The following is a 20,751-nucleotide window of genomic DNA, read 5'->3' as shown; positions in this document are numbered from 1 at the left end:
TTGCCCATCACTTTTCAAAGACTGAAACCAAATGGGAAAAGACTCAGCTTACACGTTCAGTAATGTAACAGAAGCTCTATGGTAGGGGATTGTACATATTGTGAGAAACGACGCAAAGTTCTCAAAACTAAGACTTGCTTTCTCTAAGTTGAGAGTGTACTGCTTTCCAGGGGACAGTTTTCTGAGATCGAAAATACACTTTTGGACTAGAAGACACTATCATCTTGGAAGGTTTTGACATGAAACATCATGTAGAATCAGGTATGCTGAAGAGACTGATGTTTCCAAGCTTTCTAGCTTTAGAAAGACTATTTTTAAAAGTAGGGCAAGATTCTGCAGCTCAGGGTGCAAGGGTGTTCTCAGAACTAACCACATGTCTCAGTGATCAGCAGGCAGGAGCTGGAAGATCCACTTAAAGACTTTTTTCTTTCCATTGGAAAGTAGGTTTTTCATGCTCTATCAGTTGCACCAGAGGAAAGTTCATAAAGTCACTTGCATCATGAGGTTAGCGCCCTTCCCAGATACCGCGGGTGATCCTGCAGCTGGGGCCTGCCTGCGTGCATGTGATGTCAGCACCTAGATCTTCCTTTAGCTCCCTATGGGCCCACAGGGTCATGGGTCTGAGGGTAAATACTATGGCTAGACCCGTGTTTCTCCACGGAGAATTAGAAGGTAGTTTTTTAAAAACGTAACCAAGCTAAAAATAGAAAACAGAAAAAGTCCATTTTGTTGTAGGTGTGAAATTTTTCACATGTGGCCTAAAAGAATTTAACCTCAGTTTCATGTGTTACTTTTAACTTTCTCTGGAAGAAGGAAGTGAAGACCAGGGCCAGTGGGTGGAGAAAAAGGAGTTTAGGACCAGAAGTCTGCCGGCTAGGTTGTGGTGCTCCGTCCGGCCTTGATCCCGGGCAAACCACTTCCCCGCTCTGCCCTCCGGACCAGGGTTACCAGAGTGTAGCTTGAGGGACTTGCTTGACCTGCTCTTTAGAATTAACTGTCTGGTTTTAGAGTTAGTGATTCTGAGACTTTACACTGTTACGGGTTCTGGGGTTATCATGAAACCCCTCCATCTTACCCTGAGGCCAGTGAAAATTTTCTTAGGTCAAGTTTTAGTGTGGTGCATTGCCACTTTTCTCAGAGGACAGAGATCCTCTGGGAAGGCGTACCGTCCTCCTGGCCCCATCCTTTGCGCCGCTTAGCGGTCACGTGAACTTCAGGCAGACACACCTTTTCATTGTCAGACACTCCCGTGGCCGGTGAAGCGGGGCTCGAAGTCGGCTCCCTAGGAGCCGCTGCGCAGCGGGGTTTTTCGGCCAGTGCTCACGCGGTGCTGGAGTCAGTGCCCAGCGGACGACCCTCTCCTCCCACCAGCAGGCCTTTTCCAAACCTGTGCCCCGGCGAGCTCCCCCGCGGGGTCTCGCGGTGCACCTGCGGGGCTGGCCGTGCTGCTGTGTGGGAGGAGGCGCCCCCGAGCGAGGCACGGTGTTCTGGGCGGCGCGGAGCGGTTCAGGCCTTTACAAGCAAGGCTTTGATTCTATTTTTGCTGAACTAGCTCAGCCACTTCCTGTGTTTGGCCGCGCATAGTGCCTCGCTTCACTGTGGCCACTTGAGCCCCGCGCGCTGCCGCAGCCCGTCAGAGAGACTATTTTAGGTCCCTCCACAATGGCCTTCTCATTTCCTCGGCGAACATGAGCGCGCGGGGCTGGCGGTGGCCACTTGTTAGCCGATGACAACTTTGACTTTGCCTCGGGCTCCCCTCCCCCACCCGAAATCCCTAGCTCAGCAAATATTTGAACCTGCCCAAGTTAATCATGAAGCCGTGATCTTTATCTGCGAGACGTGCGAGCGCCGGGGCTTTTTCCCTCCCGGCCGCAGCCCCAGCATCCAGTGGCTCTCTCGGCGGGGCGCGGGCAGGGAGCGGCGCTGCCGCGGCGGTCCCGTCCCGGCGTCCGTGTCGCGCCGCGCGAGCCCGAGGGTCCCGCGCCGCCGCCGCCGCCGCTGCCGCCGCCGCTGCGCCCTGTCGGCGCGAGCAGTGCCTGGGAGCAGGCGCGGCGGGACTAGCCAGGGGCATTGTTCTCACTGTCGGATACCGGCCTGGCCGCGGGAGGCTGCAGACATGCATAACCTGCAAAGTAAGTTGCCTCTCCCTCGTGCCCCGCTCGCCGCTGCCCTGCTTTGCTTTGTGTACTTCTGTGAAACGTTCACTTCTGTAGTTTGTCTTTGCGGGTGTGTGAGTGAGGCTGATTAAGTGCTGTCTGGGGAGGGCAGATAAGACATGAGCGGAGACACTCCCCCCTTTCCTGGAGGGGCACGGTAGGAGGAAAAGATGGGGTTTGGGTTAGAAGTGGGGAAGGAGGTAATTGCAACGTGCTTGGCTGGAAGTTGGGACCGGGCCAGGCCTGGGAGAGACGTGGAAAATCACCTGTCTCCCTCCCCTCCTCCCTGGGTTGGTTTGCCACAGGGGATCCAGCAGCAGGACTGGTTCGCACCAAGTGCTCCCCACTAGGAAGGCATGGGCATGGGGTGGCCCTTGGGGCTGTTAGCCTGTCTGCAGCTGCTGGCAGGACTCCTTTTGGGGGAGGAAATGCATTTGTATTTTAAAAAAAAAAAAATGTTCTTCTGAACCTTATCTGAAGGACATATCCCACACCCACACTTTGACCATTTGTGTGTGTGATTTTGAGTTTAGGAATAGAAAAGTGTTCCCGGGAGCGGGCTGCAGGGTATGGGTTGAGTCTTCCTTCCTCATTAATGGGCAAGTGAATTCACCTAGATGGGGCCAAGTGAACAGTGCTCAGAGAATGCCTTGCCTTTGCTCCCGTTTTCTCTGATTTAAATTATAAACGTGAAGAGATGGTTTACAGTGGGAATGTGCATTAGGCTCTAGTAAGGGTAGTAGGATTATATGTAGAATGGCTCTAGAGAACTAAAATTAATAGATTTATAGGGGAATTGACTTCTTTACATTGCATATTGCTAGCCAGGATTAAGGGTCCCCAGAGGGAGGAATTTGAGATGGAGGGGAAAAAAATCTCAAAAGTGATTACATGACTCTCCCCCCTCAAGCACTATTAAGCCCATCTTCAGACTTCTGGTGCTGCTGGTGAGAAATAGTTTGCAAACATCGTGCTACCTCTGCATTCTGATATATGGCTTCTTTTTGGAAGATATCACTTACCTTGACTAGTCTTGTTAGTGACATTTTAATGTCTGCTAAGAATATACATGTCTTCATTCTTATTAAGGTTTTTCATTGTTATTCCCTAAGGTCTAGTTTTAACTTTACTATGTTTGGTAGGAGATTTTTCTTTTAATTGTGCTTTCTCATGTGGTGTACATTTGTAACAGTGTTGAAGTTCTGAGTTGTCAGTGAATTCGGTAGGAATGAAATATCCAGAGTTCTTGATCCCTTCTGCTTTTAATATATATAGGAGGTATTTAAGGATTGTAAAATATACCTTATATATACCATTTTGATGCATTTGTAAGATTTTTAAACCAAGACATGATCCGGCTCTCTATTAACCCAGATGCACTGGCGGGGCGGGGGGAGGAGGGGGAGCTACGTGCTGCAGCATATCAGCTTTTGTCAACCTGCCAACAGCGGAGCGTACCATGCTGCAAAGAGTAATAAAAAAGGAATTAGAAAACTCACTGGTGGTGGAGAAGAGTTGAATTAAACATCTTTTTGAAACGATGAGCATGTACATACATTGCTGGTATAGTAAACGTAGGTTCTCGGCAAGGTTGGGATTGTGTTAGGGCTGGATGTTGAAGAGAAATGATGAAGCAGGAGTGGTCTGGTGACATTTTTCTGACTTGATTGGCTCGGGTGTGTGATGTAATAGGTTACAGTGCAGCCCCTTATAGGTTTTAAAATGAATTCCAAGACACCATTACAAAGAAAGCCGGACTCTTTTCTTATAACTGAGCTCAGCCAAGGAAACTCTCGCACAAATGTACAACACTGTTTGGAATATGGAAGACCTGGATTTAGAATATGCTAAGACAGATAGAAATTGTGGCACAGACTTGATGTTTTATATAGAAATGGATCCACCAGGTAATACTGCAGTATGCTTTTAGAAAGCTAGTTTATTTTGTGGATGGTTTTTTTTTGGTTTTTTTTTTTTTTTGACAACTACTGTAACTGATCCTCAGTAGATTTCTATTTATTAACTTGTTGTAATTTAATAAAAATTAGCTTGATCATAGCTTGGACATGAAATTGTTTGCCTGTGGAAGCAAGCAGATCAGCCTGTATGTGGTGAATGCTTTTTCTTACTTGAACAGATAGGAATTGAATTCCACTTTTTCACTGGTGTCTTTTGTTAAGCGGGGGTCCTTTGCTGTTTGGGTTATAGTGTTATGTATCGTTCATACTGTTCCTTTAATTAAAAGGATGCGTCCTTTATGCTGCTTTTCTCTTTTGACAGTGGATGAGGACAGTGTGGTACTTTGCAGTGATAACACTTGGTACTTTTAGAGAGCATGTAAAACCTAGCAGTGATTGCAACTCAGTCCTAGGCGACTTGAAACTGTTCTAAATCAAACGCTGAGACTTTACCTGCTTTTATATTAAGATACTGTAATGAGAAAAGGAGTTGGCTTCCCATTATTTATTTAGTCCTAGGCTTTACAAAATATTCTTGATAGACTCCTGAAATTTTTGCATGAAGTACTACTCGTCCTTTAAAACTTGTGACTTGGGATTCAGTTAAAATGTTAGCCTTATTTTGCTACCTAAACTGTATTCCAATGTTAGCCCTGCTCCCAATTAAGAACTTCAGAAACACTGCAGTCTTTTATTTGTCACCAGTTGGTGTATGAATACTGATTTGACATTGAGGAAGAGGGATATGGTTTTTCCTCAGTCTTGGCATATAGAGCACAATTTGTCCAAAAGAATATTAACATGAATACTAAAGAGATTTAGGTCACAGATGAGTTTCTTAAAGTGGCTTTTGGCAGAATAGTGCCTGAAATACTAAGATTAGAGAAAACCAGTTCCTCCTCTTAAAACATATTGCTGTAGATGAGTTTTATTACAGCAACAGCATTTGTGGAGGACAGAAACCAAATTTGTCTTTTATAATTAAATAAGAGGAGGAAATTAAAGCCAACCCATGTGATTCCTCCTGCTCATATGTTCACGGTTTCCTATTTTAGCTGGATTTGATCAGGCCTGAAACTTTAATATAACTAGAGCCTAGAAGTAGAAAACGCCGGGACTCTGGATTCATTCACGTTGCCAGCCGGGTTTATTTGTTAAGCTGCTCTCTCTTTTTCCACTTTTTCTTTTTGACCTGTATTCTGAAAGATGTCTTTTTTTTTTTTTTAACATAATGATCCTGTTTCATAGAATTGTGAATTACTGCTGTATTTCACAGTATTCTAAAGAAACATAAATTAGACCTAAGTGTTCCACTGTAGTTGAGATTGCAAACAACTTTTCTTTCTCTTTCATCTGCAGCATTGCCTCCTAAACCACCAAAACCCACTAGTGTAGCCAACAACGGTATGAATAACAATATGTCCTTACAAGATGCTGAGTGGTACTGGGGAGATATCTCAAGGTAAGGCTATATAAGTGCTCTGAGTTTTCACTAGAGAGAGCGAGCTCGTTTTAGAGAGAGAAACGCACCAGCATGCTAAGTTCCATTTTTAGGATGTCCTCCAACATAAGCACGAAGCATAGTTGGTTGTCTTCCAGAGAAGACCAGAGAAGTCCCTGAGTGCTGGGGGACCGTGGGTGTCGGATGCCATGGGAAATTAAATACTTGACAAGTCTCATTCTGGACAGAAATGTCAGGAAAGCACCCGGGTGGAGTGGCACTGCCTAAAGGCAGGGTCCAAAGTCACTTTCCATTAGGGAAAACTGTCAGAGTTTATGTAATTATCTGACACATACTTTACAAAGGCATCTTTATTTGTCGCTTTTTTTTTTTGAAGGGGGACTATGGATTCCCTTTGGGGATCATGTGTTTTTGTGCTCAGTGTATGTGGTTACAAAATAAAACTTTGTACCACAGCTACACCAGTACTGAAAGTGGGTATGTTGCTTTGTGTTTTGTCGCTCCCAGTTTGTGAGGAGATGACCTTTGTAACATTTCTATATAAACAGTACATATGCTCTCTCGGCAGCAGGGGGCTGGAAGGGAGCTCTACCTACTGTGTGCTTAGTTTTGCTGTGAAGTTAAAACTCCAAAAACAAAAGCAGTTACTGAATCCTCAAAGTGAGCTTTGTCTTGTGTCATTTTCCTTTCAGGGAAGAAGTGAATGAAAAACTTCGAGATACAGCTGATGGGACCTTTTTGGTACGAGACGCATCTACTAAAATGCATGGGGATTATACTCTTACACTAAGGTGAGTCCGGGAACGTAACAAAGATGGAACTGTGGAAGCAGACGTCAAAACACATTTTTTTAAAGAAGACTGCAATGCCATTTATTGTGTTGTATCTACAGGAAAGGAGGAAATAACAAATTAATCAAAATATTTCACCGAGATGGGAAATATGGCTTCTCTGACCCACTGACCTTCAACTCTGTGGTTGAACTAATAAACCACTACCGGAATGAGTCTCTAGCTCAGTATAATCCCAAACTGGACGTGAAATTACTTTATCCAGTGTCCAAATACCAACAGGTAATCCAAACTGGAATACTTATGTTACAGTATTTAGACAAGATACTTTGCAGTGTTTCAAAAACATTGTGAAGCAGCTGAATTGCATGTAATGAGATTTTAACAACTTTTTACTACAGTTTGATATCGGCCAAAACATTGACTAAATACCTCATCAGCTGAAGTTCTCTCTTTCATTTTTCCAGGATCAAGTTGTCAAAGAAGATAATATTGAAGCTGTAGGGAAAAAATTACATGAATATAACACTCAATTTCAAGAAAAAAGCCGGGAATATGATAGATTATATGAAGATTATACCCGTACTTCCCAGGTGAGTTTTCTGCAAAAGTCACAGTGTAGGCTTAGAACTTATAGTTACTAGAGTCTAAGACATGTCCTTTCAGTTTCTGCTAATCGGATGAGGGGAAAAGATCATATATTTGTGAATCACTGTTTATTATTCATAGGCTCTCTAGACCATAGTATATCTCCATAAGCTTTCCCATGAAGCTCTTAAAGATTTCACAATAAGTACTCATGCTAATTGAAGAGGTTGCTGTGAGTTTTAAGTGGATTTGACATAATTCCTGATTGAACTCTCCCTGCCCCCCCAACACACAAACTTGTCTGACCTCCAAAATGGAGATTTAACTATTATATACCCTGTCAAAAAAACGTAGCTCTGTTCCCTGCAGTATTTTCCTAGAGGCTTAATCTGCTCTAGGCTATGATGTATCTAGGACCACCAGAGGGAGTAGAAGGCAGCATGGATTCCTTAAATTGCTGATAAAGGGGAACCACTTTTAAAACGGTGAAAACTATAGGAAATTGTTGGGCATAGACTAGAAAAATTCCCAAAGTAAATGTGTGCTTCTGATACTATTTTAATGGGTTTTATGAATTAGTAACAGAGTACTCAGATGTTAGATAGTAATAGCATCAAATGTCCTGACAGTGTCTCACAGTAACATGTTATCTGTTCTGTGAAAGGTATGACATTGTCTTATTTAACATTGTATTGCAGGAAATCCAAATGAAAAGAACAGCTATTGAAGCATTTAATGAAACCATAAAAATATTTGAAGAACAGTGCCAAAGCCAGGAACGGTACAGCAAAGAATACATAGAAAAATTTAAACGCGAAGGCAATGAGAAAGAAATACAAAGGTTGGTGAATCAGGAGGGTTGTCTTTGTACTAAAGATAAGCAGAATCCTCCAGAACTGTTGAAAGATGGTCTTGCTTTCTGTGCTTTGAATAATTGAAAGGAAAAAAAACCAACAAAAAAAGACCGCCTGAGAAAGCATTCTTAACTTGAGGAAAGCTTTGGGAAACCATCATGATAGAGCAGGTAATGACCCATGCCTTTCACTTGCCTGTAGGATTATGCATAATTATGAGAAGTTAAAGTCCCGAATCAGTGAAATTGTGGACAGCAGAAGGAGACTGGAGGAAGACCTGAAGAAGCAGGCAGCTGAGTACCGGGAGATTGACAAGCGCATGAACAGCATTAAACCAGACCTCATTCAGCTGAGAAAGACAAGAGACCAATACTTGATGTAAGTCCCAGAATCCGAACCCTGGAAGCCACCAACTCATAGCTGTAAAAATTAAGGCTACGTTATTAATGCGTTTTCTTTTTCTGTTTTCCAGGTGGTTGACTCAGAAAGGTGTTCGGCAGAAGAAGCTGAATGAGTGGCTGGGCAATGAAAATACGGAAGAGTAAGTACTTACTGCAGGTGGGAGGCACTAAAGGAGGTTTTTCATTTTAGGGAAATGCACGACTTGCTTTGTTTGCGGAACAGCGAGCAATTTTACCGAATTTGGAACATCCTCTATAAACGGCGTCGCTTTATCCTGAATGTTATAAAAGGAAAGTTCAGGGAAGGGGGATGCCAACCTAGATAAAAAATCCCTATGGGTTTCTCAAACAGTTGGAAGGCGGGGAAAAAAAACACGACACAGTTCCATTCAGTGGATCTCCCAAAGCTTAAGTATGTGTTTTGTTTGAATTATTTGAAAACTGGCAGTCCTCCTAGTCAGTACGTTTCCTGATCAGAACTGGACGAACGGGATTGGTTGACACCTTCCTCTCTGCCCAGGTTCCTCAGTGGAACTCCTGACTGCAGAGTTTAACTGACCGGTGCTCTCTTGGGGGGGGTGGGGGGTGGGGGGGCGGGGGGGCACATTGAAGGCTGAAGCTGGATGAGGAAAGGCAGGCTGGAGAAGCTGCTGGAGTCAGAGCCGCAGCTGCTGGTCTACGGGGCTTGGGAGGCAGGGCAGGCTGTCCCTGGTGGGTGCTTCACAGAGACCCTCTCTCTCCTGGCTCTCTAGCCAATATTCGCTGGTGGAAGATGATGAGGATTTGCCGCACCACGACGAGAAGACCTGGAACGTGGGCAGCAGCAACAGGAACAAAGCTGAGAACCTACTCCGAGGGAAACGAGACGGCACCTTCCTGGTCCGGGAGAGCAGCAAACAGGGCTGCTACGCCTGCTCTGTCGTGTACGTAGCTCCCGCTGCTGGGCGCCGGGCACGCCGCTCTGGACGGGGTGCTCTCTTCTCTCTGTTCGGCCGCCCGAGCCGGGGCAAGGATGTGGAAGAACCTCACGGTGCAGTAGTGTAGGACAGGGAAGAAAACATGCTGTTTTTCAAGTCCACGCAGAAGTATAGAACCTTGCTGTGGAATTCAGAGACTGGGCTTTGGGGCCTAATTCGTGAACTGGTTAATCAGGAGTAGTTCAGATCTTTTCATCTTTGCAATGAAACTAGGACTACTTGCCACCCGCCCCCACCCCACTTTTTTTTTTTTTTTTTTTAATATATATAACTTCTCAAGGCTAATAGCAGAAGAATATGATGTAATTCCTGTGAGAGCTCCACCCCCAGGTCAGGGCCACAGCAGGAACAGGTCAGAACAACGAGAGAAAGGTCACTGCCCATGAGATCAGGGCATCCAAGAGATGACATTTCTGTCACAGGGCCTATTTTCCTTTTCATACTATTCCCTGCTTCCTATCATTTCAGAAGAGTGTCCTCTAGGAAAGGAAGGTTCCAAAAATGCAGCATATTCGTGGTCTCCCTCCACTTCAGCAGAGAAATAGTCGTACAGGGAGGAGGAAGTAAGAGCATCTCAAAGTTGCTCTTACTTGGAGTGAAGGCCAAGAGAATAGGAGCATAGAGGGGAAATGCAAAGTGAAAGGCTAGCCTGAGAGAATCCTACAAATGCCGGTAATAGTAGAGCCCTGTTACACAAAGCCTCCATGTCACCTCTATCCCATTTTAAAGATGCAAATACAGTGGCTCAGGGAGGCAGGATTACCAGCCCATATCACTCACCCCCTAAGTGACAGAGCCACGAGTCGACAGCTAGCCTGGGAGGCTTCGCGTTCTGCAGAGTGTACTTTTCCATGATGATGATTTTATGATCAGCACCTCGTGGGGTCGAGAATTGTCTAGGAGCAGCTCAAAAGGCATGTGCTTTCTCTCTCTCCTCCGCAGGGTGGACGGCGAGGTCAAGCATTGTGTCATCAACAAAACGGCCACCGGCTATGGCTTCGCCGAACCCTATAACTTGTACAGCTCCCTGAAAGAACTGGTGCTACATTACCAACACACGTCCCTCGTGCAGCACAATGACTCGCTCAACGTCACACTAGCCTACCCGGTATACGCACAGCAGAGGCGATGAAGCACTTGTCCTCGGATCCTGCTCCTGACGTTCAACCACCCTGAGGCCTCTGGAAAGCACAGGGCTCCTCTCCAGCCTGACCTGTCATTGAGCTGCGGAAACGAAGCCATCTGCCTTCAGATGGGACTCGAGCTTCCGACAAAAGAGTACAGGGGAAGACACGCAGCCTAGCACCGAGTAGTGACCCTACATTTCTAATCTGGAGCGCTTGTCCTTCCTTACGTTTTTGGAGGTTTTTTTTTTTCTTTTTTTTTTTTTCTTTTGGTTTAATTTAAGCCACAACAACACAAAGAGAAAAAGAAATGCAAAAATCTCTGCGTGCAGGGACAAAGAGGCCTTTAACCATGGTGCTTGTTCATGCTTTCTGAAGCTTTACCAGCTCAAAGTGGGGGACCTTGGAGACCAGAGGGTGGCCGGGCTCTAGAGCCCCGGCCTGCAAACGCTCGCGCCAGGCTGGCTGGGCCTGGGCCTTGCTGTGCACGGTGGACCCAGACACGTCGCACTGTGGATTATTTCCTAAGAAATGAACGATATGTAGCAGAAAGGCACTTCGGCTCCCAAGAGACATTTTAGGAGAACGTCCGCTCACGTACAGTCAGAGGAAATTCTGTCGTAGCAGAGTGCCAGAAGTGTTTTGTTTAGACTTTAAAAAACAAAAAAATGACCCCACCAACGACGGAGAAACGGAGCTTGGAGAACAGGACTTTAAATGACATTCATTATATAAAATATGTACATAACAGTGGATGACTAACTATCAACTAGATGGATTTGTATCAATACCAAATAGCTTCTGTTTTGTTTTGCTGAAGGCTAAATTCACAGTGCTATGCAATTTTTAATTGTCATTGTTATCTCCGTTTTAAATGTACCTTCAGAATAAGCTTCCCCACCCTAGTTTCTGTTGCCTGAAAATACTGTCCCTGATTTTTTGTTGTTATTGTTAATATTCATTTGTGATTCTTTTCCTTTTTTAAAAAAGAAATGTACAGGATGCCAGTTTAAAAAAAATGGCTTCAGAATTAAAACTATGAAATATTTTATGGTTTTTCTTGTACAGAGTACTTGGCTATTAGCCCAAGGTTAAAAAGTTCCTAACAGATTTTTTGGACTAAATGTTTTGTTGGGCAGTGCCTGATAAGCTTCAAAGCTGCTTTATTCAATAAAAAAAGAGAAAGATATATAAATATGACAAAAGTATCGCTGAGTTCAACAATGTTGTTTCCAGACTCTTAAAATACGGTACCTGGTAATGTTTCATAAAGAATTGTGAACTTCTTGAATCTAGGGAGTGGGGGGAATGTAGCAAAGGGCTGTACAGGTGGGGCAGGGGTGGGGGCGAGATGGTGTGCACTTTCTCACGATGACGGAGAAGTGAGTAACTTCTACTTCAGTCTTTTCCCACTCTGATCTGCTTGTTACTAGACATGAGTGACAAGGACAGACCTACTGGAACTCTAAGGCCGTGTGGCGGCCGGTCAGAGAACGGAATTCGTAGGAAGAAAGTCGGCCTCCTGGGGCAGTGTTCACCTTTGTTTGGAACGCTGATGGCAAGGTATAATTGCTGCATTTAGATTACCTGTCTTGTTAACATGAGATTACCCGTTACAACCAATAAACATTCATTTCAGAAAAAGCCGGACCTGGAAAAAGGATTTTTATCTGCATTTGTTATTTTCCCACCTTTCCATTCAGTTGGGACCACACGGCCAAGACCCGTAATCCGAGCTGCTCCTGTGCTGGGCTGGGGAGAACTTGTGAAAGTCCTGGCCACCACAGGGATCCCAACAGTCCTTCTGGCTCATCTTAAGTCATTGTGTGTGTTCTACTTCAACGTGGGAGAAAGGCAGGGGTCCTAGAGCATCCTATCCAACTTGGGGCGAGAGGGAGAGTCTCTCCCGGATTTACTCAGGCCCATCCCCTTCTGCGTGGTGGCCACCGTCCCTGTGTCGGGAATGATAAAGGATCAGTGTGATGGTCCCTCCCCTGGCAGGTTCCAGTGGCATCTCACAATTGGCAGTTTCCCTTTGCCGGGATTGATTCAAACCCAGCTCTATTTCAGATACTGCGGGGAGGGCTTTTTGTTTTGTTCTTCAGTGTAGTTTTCAAAATTCTTTTGTAATAACCGGTCCACCAGCTGACTTCATCATCTGTAGAATGTATTATTTTCTTCTTTACACGGGGCTATTCCTGTCAAGAGTAGGAGTTGGTCTCATGGCCAGACTGTCAGCCCTGAGACCTGACCGTCTCCCTCTCCTCTCCACAGACCGAGGACTGCCCTGCTTGTAGCCTGTAAGTGTTGCCTTGAAACTATCCTTGCACTTCCCACGCGAGCCCGCCGCTGCTTTCACAGTGATTGCTAGACTAGTGTTCCAGTGGGGTCTTTTTAGTAGCACACCCATGGATGCTGTTAAATATAATTTTCATTTCACATTGAAAATACAAGATCTAAGATTGAATGTTTCATTAAAAGACAGCTTTGTTCATGTTTTTGGGGTCACCACTCTCCCAAGGCAGCTTGGTCTTCAGGCACCTGCCTTGTTTCTGCATCTCACGGACACAAATGCTGTAGGTTTCTCTCTGAACAGCAAAGGCAGGATTCATCATTCCCTGTTGATAGTGAGTTACACTGTAGCTATGAGGTCACGCCTCTGCCAAATGCCTTTTTTGATTTTGGTGCAGGCCCACCACATCCGTCCTTCTATGGGTGACCAGAAGGGCTCTTGGGGTTCGATCGGTCATCTCATAACACTGAGTGGCTCATGAGTATGAATGGATACAGCAGAGGCACTCCTGATAACACGCTTTTATGCACGCGGTGACTTTCCCCACGCACTGTAGCATTCTAGAGATAAAAGCCAGAAGCTAGGCTAGCTGCAGCAAGGCTGTGAGGGGACTGGACAGTGGGAGCTCGGGGACCCGATGCTACCCACTACCCACAAGAGAAAAATCCTAACCGTGTAAGAAGGCAAAAAGCATGTGTTTGCAACATCTGACAAGGTCACGGCCCTTGATCTATGTATATATGTATATGTGCATGGACTGTTTTCAGTACACCTTTCAGCCAAAACAGATCCACAGTCAGTTGAGTTCAAGTACATAACAAGCACATGTCTAGTACAATTCTTGTGTACGTGTATGGGTTGTTTTTTTCCTTTGAAGTGGCTTTGTTTTGTCTTCTAAAGGTGAAAACTGTTTGCAAGTGAAGTGAGAAGTTCATAATTCTTTTGCTTTTCTCTGCTTTGTAAAGTTCCTCCTTTTGGTGAGCTGGTCTAGATGACTTGCTTTACTTGGAAATCCTCATTTTCAGTGTGTCAAGTCAAACGTGTTTCTGTGAGCTGTCACTGTGGGGAACCAAGTGCTCTGTCATGTAGCTGGTTATGAGCTAGTAACGTGTTTGGGAGTCCTACTGATGTTCCTGAATGGGAGAAAATTTCTGCTGGTTTTAACACCTGTGCTTTTGCTATGCATGGTATCCAAATAGTTGGAAAGCAGACCCTGAAATCTGAGTTCAAGGTCTTTTAAGAAAGGGGCAGTTGAAAGCACAATGCCTCACATGGGACAAAGTTCAAAAATGCCAAATTCTTATTTTTTACAAATCCACTTGTATAAAATACTAGCATTATGAGTAGCAAAGGAACAGAATTGGGTTCATTGGAAACACTATCCAACTTAACGTTAAACTTGTCACCATGAGATAGCATTAGCTGCCCAGGATGCTGCTATTTAAAAAAAAAAAAAAAAAAGCAAAACAAAAAAACTCATTTATATGTGTGTATTTTTTAAAGCTATGATTTGTTCAATGTTTTTACAAATCTGTTTATATGACATTGTTAAAACAAAGTTGGTCTTTTGACGAGAGGGAGGAGGTCATGGTCAGTTGTAATTTTGCCTTTACAAGGCAACTGGGTTGGGGGGGTGGGGGGGAGTGTGCCTCCTTGACATTTTGTTCAAGCTATAGATTCAGTGGAGCTATGTCTTGTTTTAAGTTGCTCTGATGCATTGTATTAGGTCTTCAAACAGAATAAAGGTTGTTTTGAAACTTACATTGTGGTTTGAAATGTCCATTATCACAGAAGAAATACTTCTAAACCTGCTCTCTTCCTCTTCTGCTTAACAAACGTTGCTGCTGTTCCCGCAGTCTCCCACCTACCTGTCTTCATCCTATTATCATGTTATTTCATTTTTGTAAAGTGAGAAAGACACTGTAGTCACAAGAACGATGGGTTAGTGTTGTTGGCAAAATTTCACTACATCCTTAATGACAAAAACAAATACCTCTAGGTGATGCCATTTCAAAGCACGTTCTTGCTATAATGGCCCCTGTCCATCAGCCCTTTACCTTGCCTACCATATATCCCCAAACCTTCAGGATTGTTCTCGACAAACTATGTTTTGTTAAGGGAGCTGTTTCTGTCCCTGTTTTGTGGTCAGCATGTACTGAACACCCACGGTACAGGGACAGCATGAGGCAGTGTTCACCACAGCCAAGCGTGACCCAGGGTGTGACATGCGGCTTGGAGGGGGAGCTAAAATACACTTAAGATCGAGGTTTCTCATAGTAACGTCTAGGTAATAATTACACATCATTCTTTTTTTTTTTTTTAAGATTTTATTTATTTGACAGACATAGATCACAGATACGCAGGCAGGCAGAGAGAGAGAGAGAAAGGAGGAAGCAGGCTCCCTGCTGAGCAGAGAGCCCGATGTGGGGCTCGATCCCAGGACCCTGAGATCATGACCTGAGCCAAAGGCAGAGGCTTTAACCCACTGACCCACCTAGGCGCCCCTAATTACACATCATTCTTACTGTGAAATAACTTGCCCATTTGTTTTCACTGCTGAGCAAATTTAAAGTGAGGCTACGTTGCAAGGATACGGTGCTCATGTAACGTGGCAGCACAGCAAGGGTCCCAAACAGGAAGGCATGGTCCAGTAATGGAAATGAGCAGGGCACCAAAATAAGAGTCAGGGCAGCAACGACTAACATACAGAGCGCGGCAATACCAAACTCACGTCCTGCTCCTCCTGTCCCTACCCCCCAGTTCTGTATCGCAGAGAGCTATACTAATCCCCAGGATCTCTGGCCCTCTGGCCTCTAGGTCCTGAGTCTTGCTGTGGCACCACCTCTTGCCAGACAAACCCTCTCGCCAAGGTTTCAGCTGCCCCCGGAAGCTCTCCCTTGCAGTAGAAGCCTCTGACTTCTGAGCTATACCATCCGTGCCTGCTCCCATTTTCAGTCCAGCCCAAGGAGTGGTAGCAGCTTTCTGCTGTTGCGAATCCTTTGCATTCCCTTACCAGCACCTGTTTGGTCTCTGAGCCCTTCCATCACTTGAGAAACCAATTCTCTTGATTTAGTCAATCCCTTCTATAAGAACTAGAATTTTTTCCGTGGCTGATCTGATTAATAACACATGTAAGTATCCATTCAACACTTGCTGTGCATTATCTCATTTAATCCTTACACAGCTTTGAGTTTAAAGAAAATATTCCCATGCGATGTTAGATGATTTACTCAGATCAGGCAACAATGAGAGCACAGAGACCAACACCTAAGTGGTCTGACTCAAGCCAAGACTCTCCACCCCGACGCTGTAACAGCCTTCCAGTGGGAAACACTAGGAGGTTCAGAGAAAAGTTCACTGGTTACTCTTCCTGATGGGGATCTAACTATGGTTCTCCATTGGTGGATGGGGCACAAGAAGCCAGGAACAAATGACAGGAATTGGCAGAGGTTGGCTTTAGGCCAGTGGGTTCCTGAAAACAGCATTAGCACCAGCACTAACTGAAAACCTGTCAGAAGTGCAAATCCAAGATCCTTGGCCCTCAACTCCTGGCTCTGAGAGCAGGACCCACCAACCTCCTCCAACAAGCTCTCAGATTGATCTTAATGCATACCGGAGTTTGATGATCCCTACTTAAGATCGCCTAATTGTTGAAAGAATGCTGCCATTATTTTAATTAAAAGCCACATTAATGAGTGATAGAAATATATTTTACTTTATGATATAATTTACATACACAGCATTCACTCTATATAGAAAATAGACTGATTTTCAGTTAGGGAGGCCTAGGTTGGTCTTAGCTCTGTCTTTAACCAGCAGTGAGAACTTGGCCAACTCACTTTACCTATCTAGACCTCTATTTCCCTATCTGTAAAAATAAAGCTGTGAGTCTAAATAGTGGCAGACACTCTGACATGATTTAGTGGAATGAGTGAGACTACTCAATCCCCTGGTTCTCCACAGTGACAACCCACAACATAACTGGTGACTGCAGAGCACTGCAATTAAGGACTGGTCCCTTGTGTCATCAGTGACCATGGCCAAGAATGCATTAGCAGAATTAGGGCCCATTTCACTAGCTGATGTCTTAAAGCTACATCACTTCACTTGATCACTTGTTCACTTCAGGTGAATCAAAATGGAAGTGACATTCCTGATAATGTGAAGAAGAGTATACTTGGAAATGACATTTGTCTATCTATCTAACACATGAGGCACTGAGTCAGAGGACGTAGCCCACAAAATCCTGTGGGGCATGGCAGGAGGCAAGCAAGTGTGGCATGTTAAGAGCAGATACCGTATCAACCCATTAGAAACTTTTCTTCTCAACTTCCCCCTTAAAAAGGCTGACTACAAATTAAGAATTTTGAAAAGACTTAAATGTAAGACTAGAAACCATGAAACTCCTAGAAGAAAACATAGGAAAAAAGCTCTTGGACATAGGTCTTGGCAAACATTTTTTGGCTATGACCCCTAAAGCACAAGCAACAAAGTAAATAATAAACGTGGGACTCTATCAACTAAAGAGCTTCTTCAAAGCAAAGGAAACTATCAACAAAATGAAAAGGCTATCTATGGAATGGAAGAAAATGTTTGCTAACTATAGATCCAATAAGGGGTTAATGTCCAAAATACATAAAGAACTCATTCCACTCAATGGCAAAAAGAACCTAAAGAATCCAAGTTAAATATAGGCAGAAGTCTGAACAGAAAATTTTCCTTAGAAAACAAATAGCTGAAGGTGCATGAGAAGGTGGCCTATGTCACTAACCACTAGGGAAATACAAGTCAAAACCACAATGCGATAGCACTTCACACCTGTTAGAATGGTTATTAATAGCAAGTGACATAACCGAGACAGGGTCATGGTTGTACTTGGGAGGGGAAGGAATGACGTAACAACCATTCACAAACAACACACCCCTGAAAGAATCCTAGAACCCTGGAGTGGGGCTGAAGTACTCAGTGCCCCCACAGAGCACCAGGCAGACTGCCCTGCATGGGTGAGAGGACCAACTCAGGCCAGTGCGTCGCCAGACCAAGAGATCTCCCCTGACCCTACACTTCCTCCAGCGCAGAAGGGGAGGCCATGGGTGATATCTACCCCTCACAGCACTGGGGGTCGGTCATTTCTGGAAAGACCCTCTTTCTGCTTTTGTCTCAGAGATCACAGGGGATTCTATAGGACTCAGCCACTGGCAACCGAACTGTAACACAGAGAGGAGGAGGGGTTTCCCTCAACCAACACTTGGATGTTGGCAGACAAAACTCCTACCTGTAGAGCCCAAGCAGTAGCTCCCACCCAGGAGTTCTGCTTCTCTGCAGAACCATGTCTGGGGTGCTGTCTGACCAGGGTACTTGTCAGGGTACAGGGATACCTGATCATTAGGAACTTCAAACAAAAGGCTTTGCCAGCCCTGAAGTCTGGTCTGCCCCCAACCGCAGAGAAAGACTGAGTCACAGTCCCTTCCACTACAGAGGGTCCACAGGCTCATCTGACAGGAAGGGCTGAGAATACTGCAGGCCAAGCTGATCTCCCTCAGAGCAGAGCCAATGGCCCTGTTTGACCAGAGAACCTGGTGCACAGGTCTGCTTAAGTCAAGACCACTAAAAACATTAATGGCCTTAGAGCTACTTCACCCAGGGCACTAGGCAGAGAAACTAATTCATGTACAGTCTTACTGCTGAATATAATCTTCAGCCTTCCTGACCAGGGAACTTTACCAAAACTCACAGGAAGCTACAGAGCCCATCCAATAGCCTTGCTTACAGGTGGACTTGCATAGAGGGCACAGGTCATGGCTTTTCCTGACTGCACAATACAACCAGCAGTATATACCCTTGCTTAATTTGGGTCCCAAAACAATGAGCCAAGCAGGCCCTGGGACCTATCTGGCTGCCCTGCCAGGGCAGGGAAATTAATTCACAGCCCCATGTACTGCTGAGTATGGGACCCAATCCCACTGTCTAGCAAGCCTGACCAGAAAATCCAGGCAACTGCGGAGCCCATCCTACAGCCTCACTTGGCCAGGGAACACAACAGCAGTCCTATCCAGCTGTTCTCAGTCAGTGTCATACCATCCCTCCCACTCCTCCTGATGACCTCGGAGCTTGAACAGTTGCCTCACCCCAAAATAGATGCTAATACCAGGCCCCATCTGCCCAAGAACGTTACCAGCAGACATGTCCCAAAATCTGAGCTGAACTGACTCATGAAAACCTGTCTCTGCCAAAGAGAACCATTACATTCTGGAAAATGAAACCAGTCACTCAAATGTGCAGATACTGGTGGAAGAAGTAAACGGTCATGAAACATCAGGTCAATATGACCCCACCAAAGGGAACTAATAAAACTCTTAATAACTGACCCTAAAGAAATGGAGATCTATGTAGTGTTGGACAAAAAATTCAAAATAATCCTCTTAAAGAATTTTAAGGAATTAGAAGAATGCACAACTAAATGAAATGCATGGACAACATGAAAGTCAACAACAAAAGAGAAACCATTAAAAAAAAATAGATATTCTACAATGGAAAAATATCAGTGAAGGGGTGCCTGGGTGGCTCAGCGCGCCTCTGCCTTCGGCTCAGGTCATGATCTCAGGGTCCTGGGATCGAGCCCCACATCAGGTTCTCTCCTCAGCAGAGAACCGGCTTCTCCCTCTCTCTGACTACTTGTGATCTCTCTTTCTCTCTCTGTCAAATAAAAAAATAAAATCTAAAAAAAAAAAAAAAAGAAAGAAAGAAAGAAAAATATAAGTGAAGTATTCAATAAGGAGCTTCAAAAGCAGACTAAACCATGCAGAAGAAAGATAGTTAATTTTGAATGTCTAATATTTCAAATTGTTCAGTCAGTTAGAGGAGCAAAGAGAAAGAAGAACCAAGAAGAGTGAAGAAAGCCTACGAAATGTATAAAACACAAAGAAACATTATTATCATTATGGGAATCCCAGAGGGACAGGACAAGGGAATGACAGAGGGGATATTTAAAGGAATAATGGTTGAAAACTCCCCCAAAATGGGAAGAGAAATAAACATTAAGATCCAAGAGGCAAAAGGACCATAAAAAGGCTGAAGCCAAATAGGGCTACATTAAGATACATTATTATTAAATTGTCAAAAGTCAAAGACAAAGAATTTCAAAAGCAGCAAGAGAAAAGTTAACTACAATAATTTTTTTAAAGATTTGTTTATTTATTTATTTATTTATTTGACAGACAGAGATCCCAAGTAGGCTGAGAGGCAGGCAGAGAGAGAGAGGGGGAAGCAGGCTCCCTGCTGAGCAGAGAGCCCATTGTGGGGCTCGATCCCAGGACTCTGGGATCATGACCCAAGCCGAAGGCAGAGGCTTTAACCCACTGAGCCACCCAGGCGTCCCAACTACAATAAATTTTATCAACGGTTTCTAAACACAAACTCCCAGGCCAGGAGATAACATAATGATATATCCAAAATATTGGAAGAAAAAAACCTGTTAACAAAGAACACTATACCTAGCATAGCTGTCCTTCAGAAATGGAGGAGGGATAAGACTTTCCAAAACAAACAAAAGCTGAGGTAATTCATCACCACTAGACTTTCCTTACAAGAAATGCTGAAGGGAGTTTTTTGAGTGAAACTAAAAGGACACCATTTAACATCATAAAAACTTAAGAAGGCTCTGTCAAACTCACTAGTAATGGTAAAACCACAGTCACAGGTGGATTCCATAATATGGCAATGGTTGTAATTCACTTACGATTCTAGTTTAAAAGTAAAAAAAAATTACAATAATCCAAATACAGCTTTCTGTTATTAAACAGAATAAAAAAAACAGACAAACTGTAACATTGCTAATCTAAAACCTGAGGAGAAGGAGAAATAATAGTGTAAAGGTCAGGAATTCTATTGAAGTTATTGGTTTAAAATAAGGCACTGTAGTTTTTTTGAGATGTTTTATGAATAACTCATGGTAACTTGGGAAAAATCTGAAGTAATTTCACAAGAAACTCTCAGGGAAAACTGCATTGTATGAAGAGCCTATGCTCACCTCTTCCCATGGATTCAACTAGATGACACCCACATCAGACAACACCTAGGAAAAACCAGCAAAAACTGGCAGAACAGATTCCTCACAGCTAAATGTAGAAAAGAGGCCACATCAAAGT

The 20,751-nt window shown here is 44.2% G+C and overlaps 1 protein-coding gene across 3 annotated transcripts in view; it reads left to right on the top strand.

Annotated features, from left to right (window-relative positions):
- PIK3R1 (phosphoinositide-3-kinase regulatory subunit 1) overlaps positions 1 to 14,071 on the top strand; it is an 84,974-nt gene extending 70,903 nt beyond the window's left edge. The window contains exons 1-10 of one of the 3 annotated variants that reach the window (XM_032336075.1): positions 1,447 to 2,132; positions 5,474 to 5,576; positions 6,269 to 6,367; positions 6,469 to 6,649; positions 6,835 to 6,960; positions 7,654 to 7,796; positions 8,011 to 8,187; positions 8,282 to 8,350; positions 8,963 to 9,133; positions 10,130 to 14,071. In XM_032336075.1, the coding sequence (XP_032191966.1) occupies positions 1,727 to 2,132; positions 5,474 to 5,576; positions 6,269 to 6,367; positions 6,469 to 6,649; positions 6,835 to 6,960; positions 7,654 to 7,796; positions 8,011 to 8,187; positions 8,282 to 8,350; positions 8,963 to 9,133; positions 10,130 to 10,319 (1,665 nt within the window). In that variant the 5' untranslated portion in view covers positions 1,447 to 1,726 and the 3' untranslated portion in view covers positions 10,320 to 14,071. Of the gene's footprint in view, positions 1 to 1,446; positions 2,133 to 3,612; positions 4,064 to 5,473; positions 5,577 to 6,268; positions 6,368 to 6,468; positions 6,650 to 6,834; positions 6,961 to 7,653; positions 7,797 to 8,010; positions 8,188 to 8,281; positions 8,351 to 8,962; positions 9,134 to 10,129 lie in introns of those variants that run through there. The other 2 variants (XM_032336076.1, XM_032336074.1) reach the window with 2 other exon arrangements.
- The last annotated feature ends 6,680 nt before the right edge of the window (positions 14,072 to 20,751 follow it).

Source organism: Mustela erminea, chromosome 3, assembly GCF_009829155.1.
Source record: "Mustela erminea isolate mMusErm1 chromosome 3, mMusErm1.Pri, whole genome shotgun sequence".
NCBI classification, from domain to species: domain Eukaryota; kingdom Metazoa; phylum Chordata; class Mammalia; order Carnivora; family Mustelidae; genus Mustela; species Mustela erminea.
The sequence above is the reverse complement of the archived record's forward strand: the minus strand, read 5'-3'. Positions and strand labels throughout refer to the sequence as shown.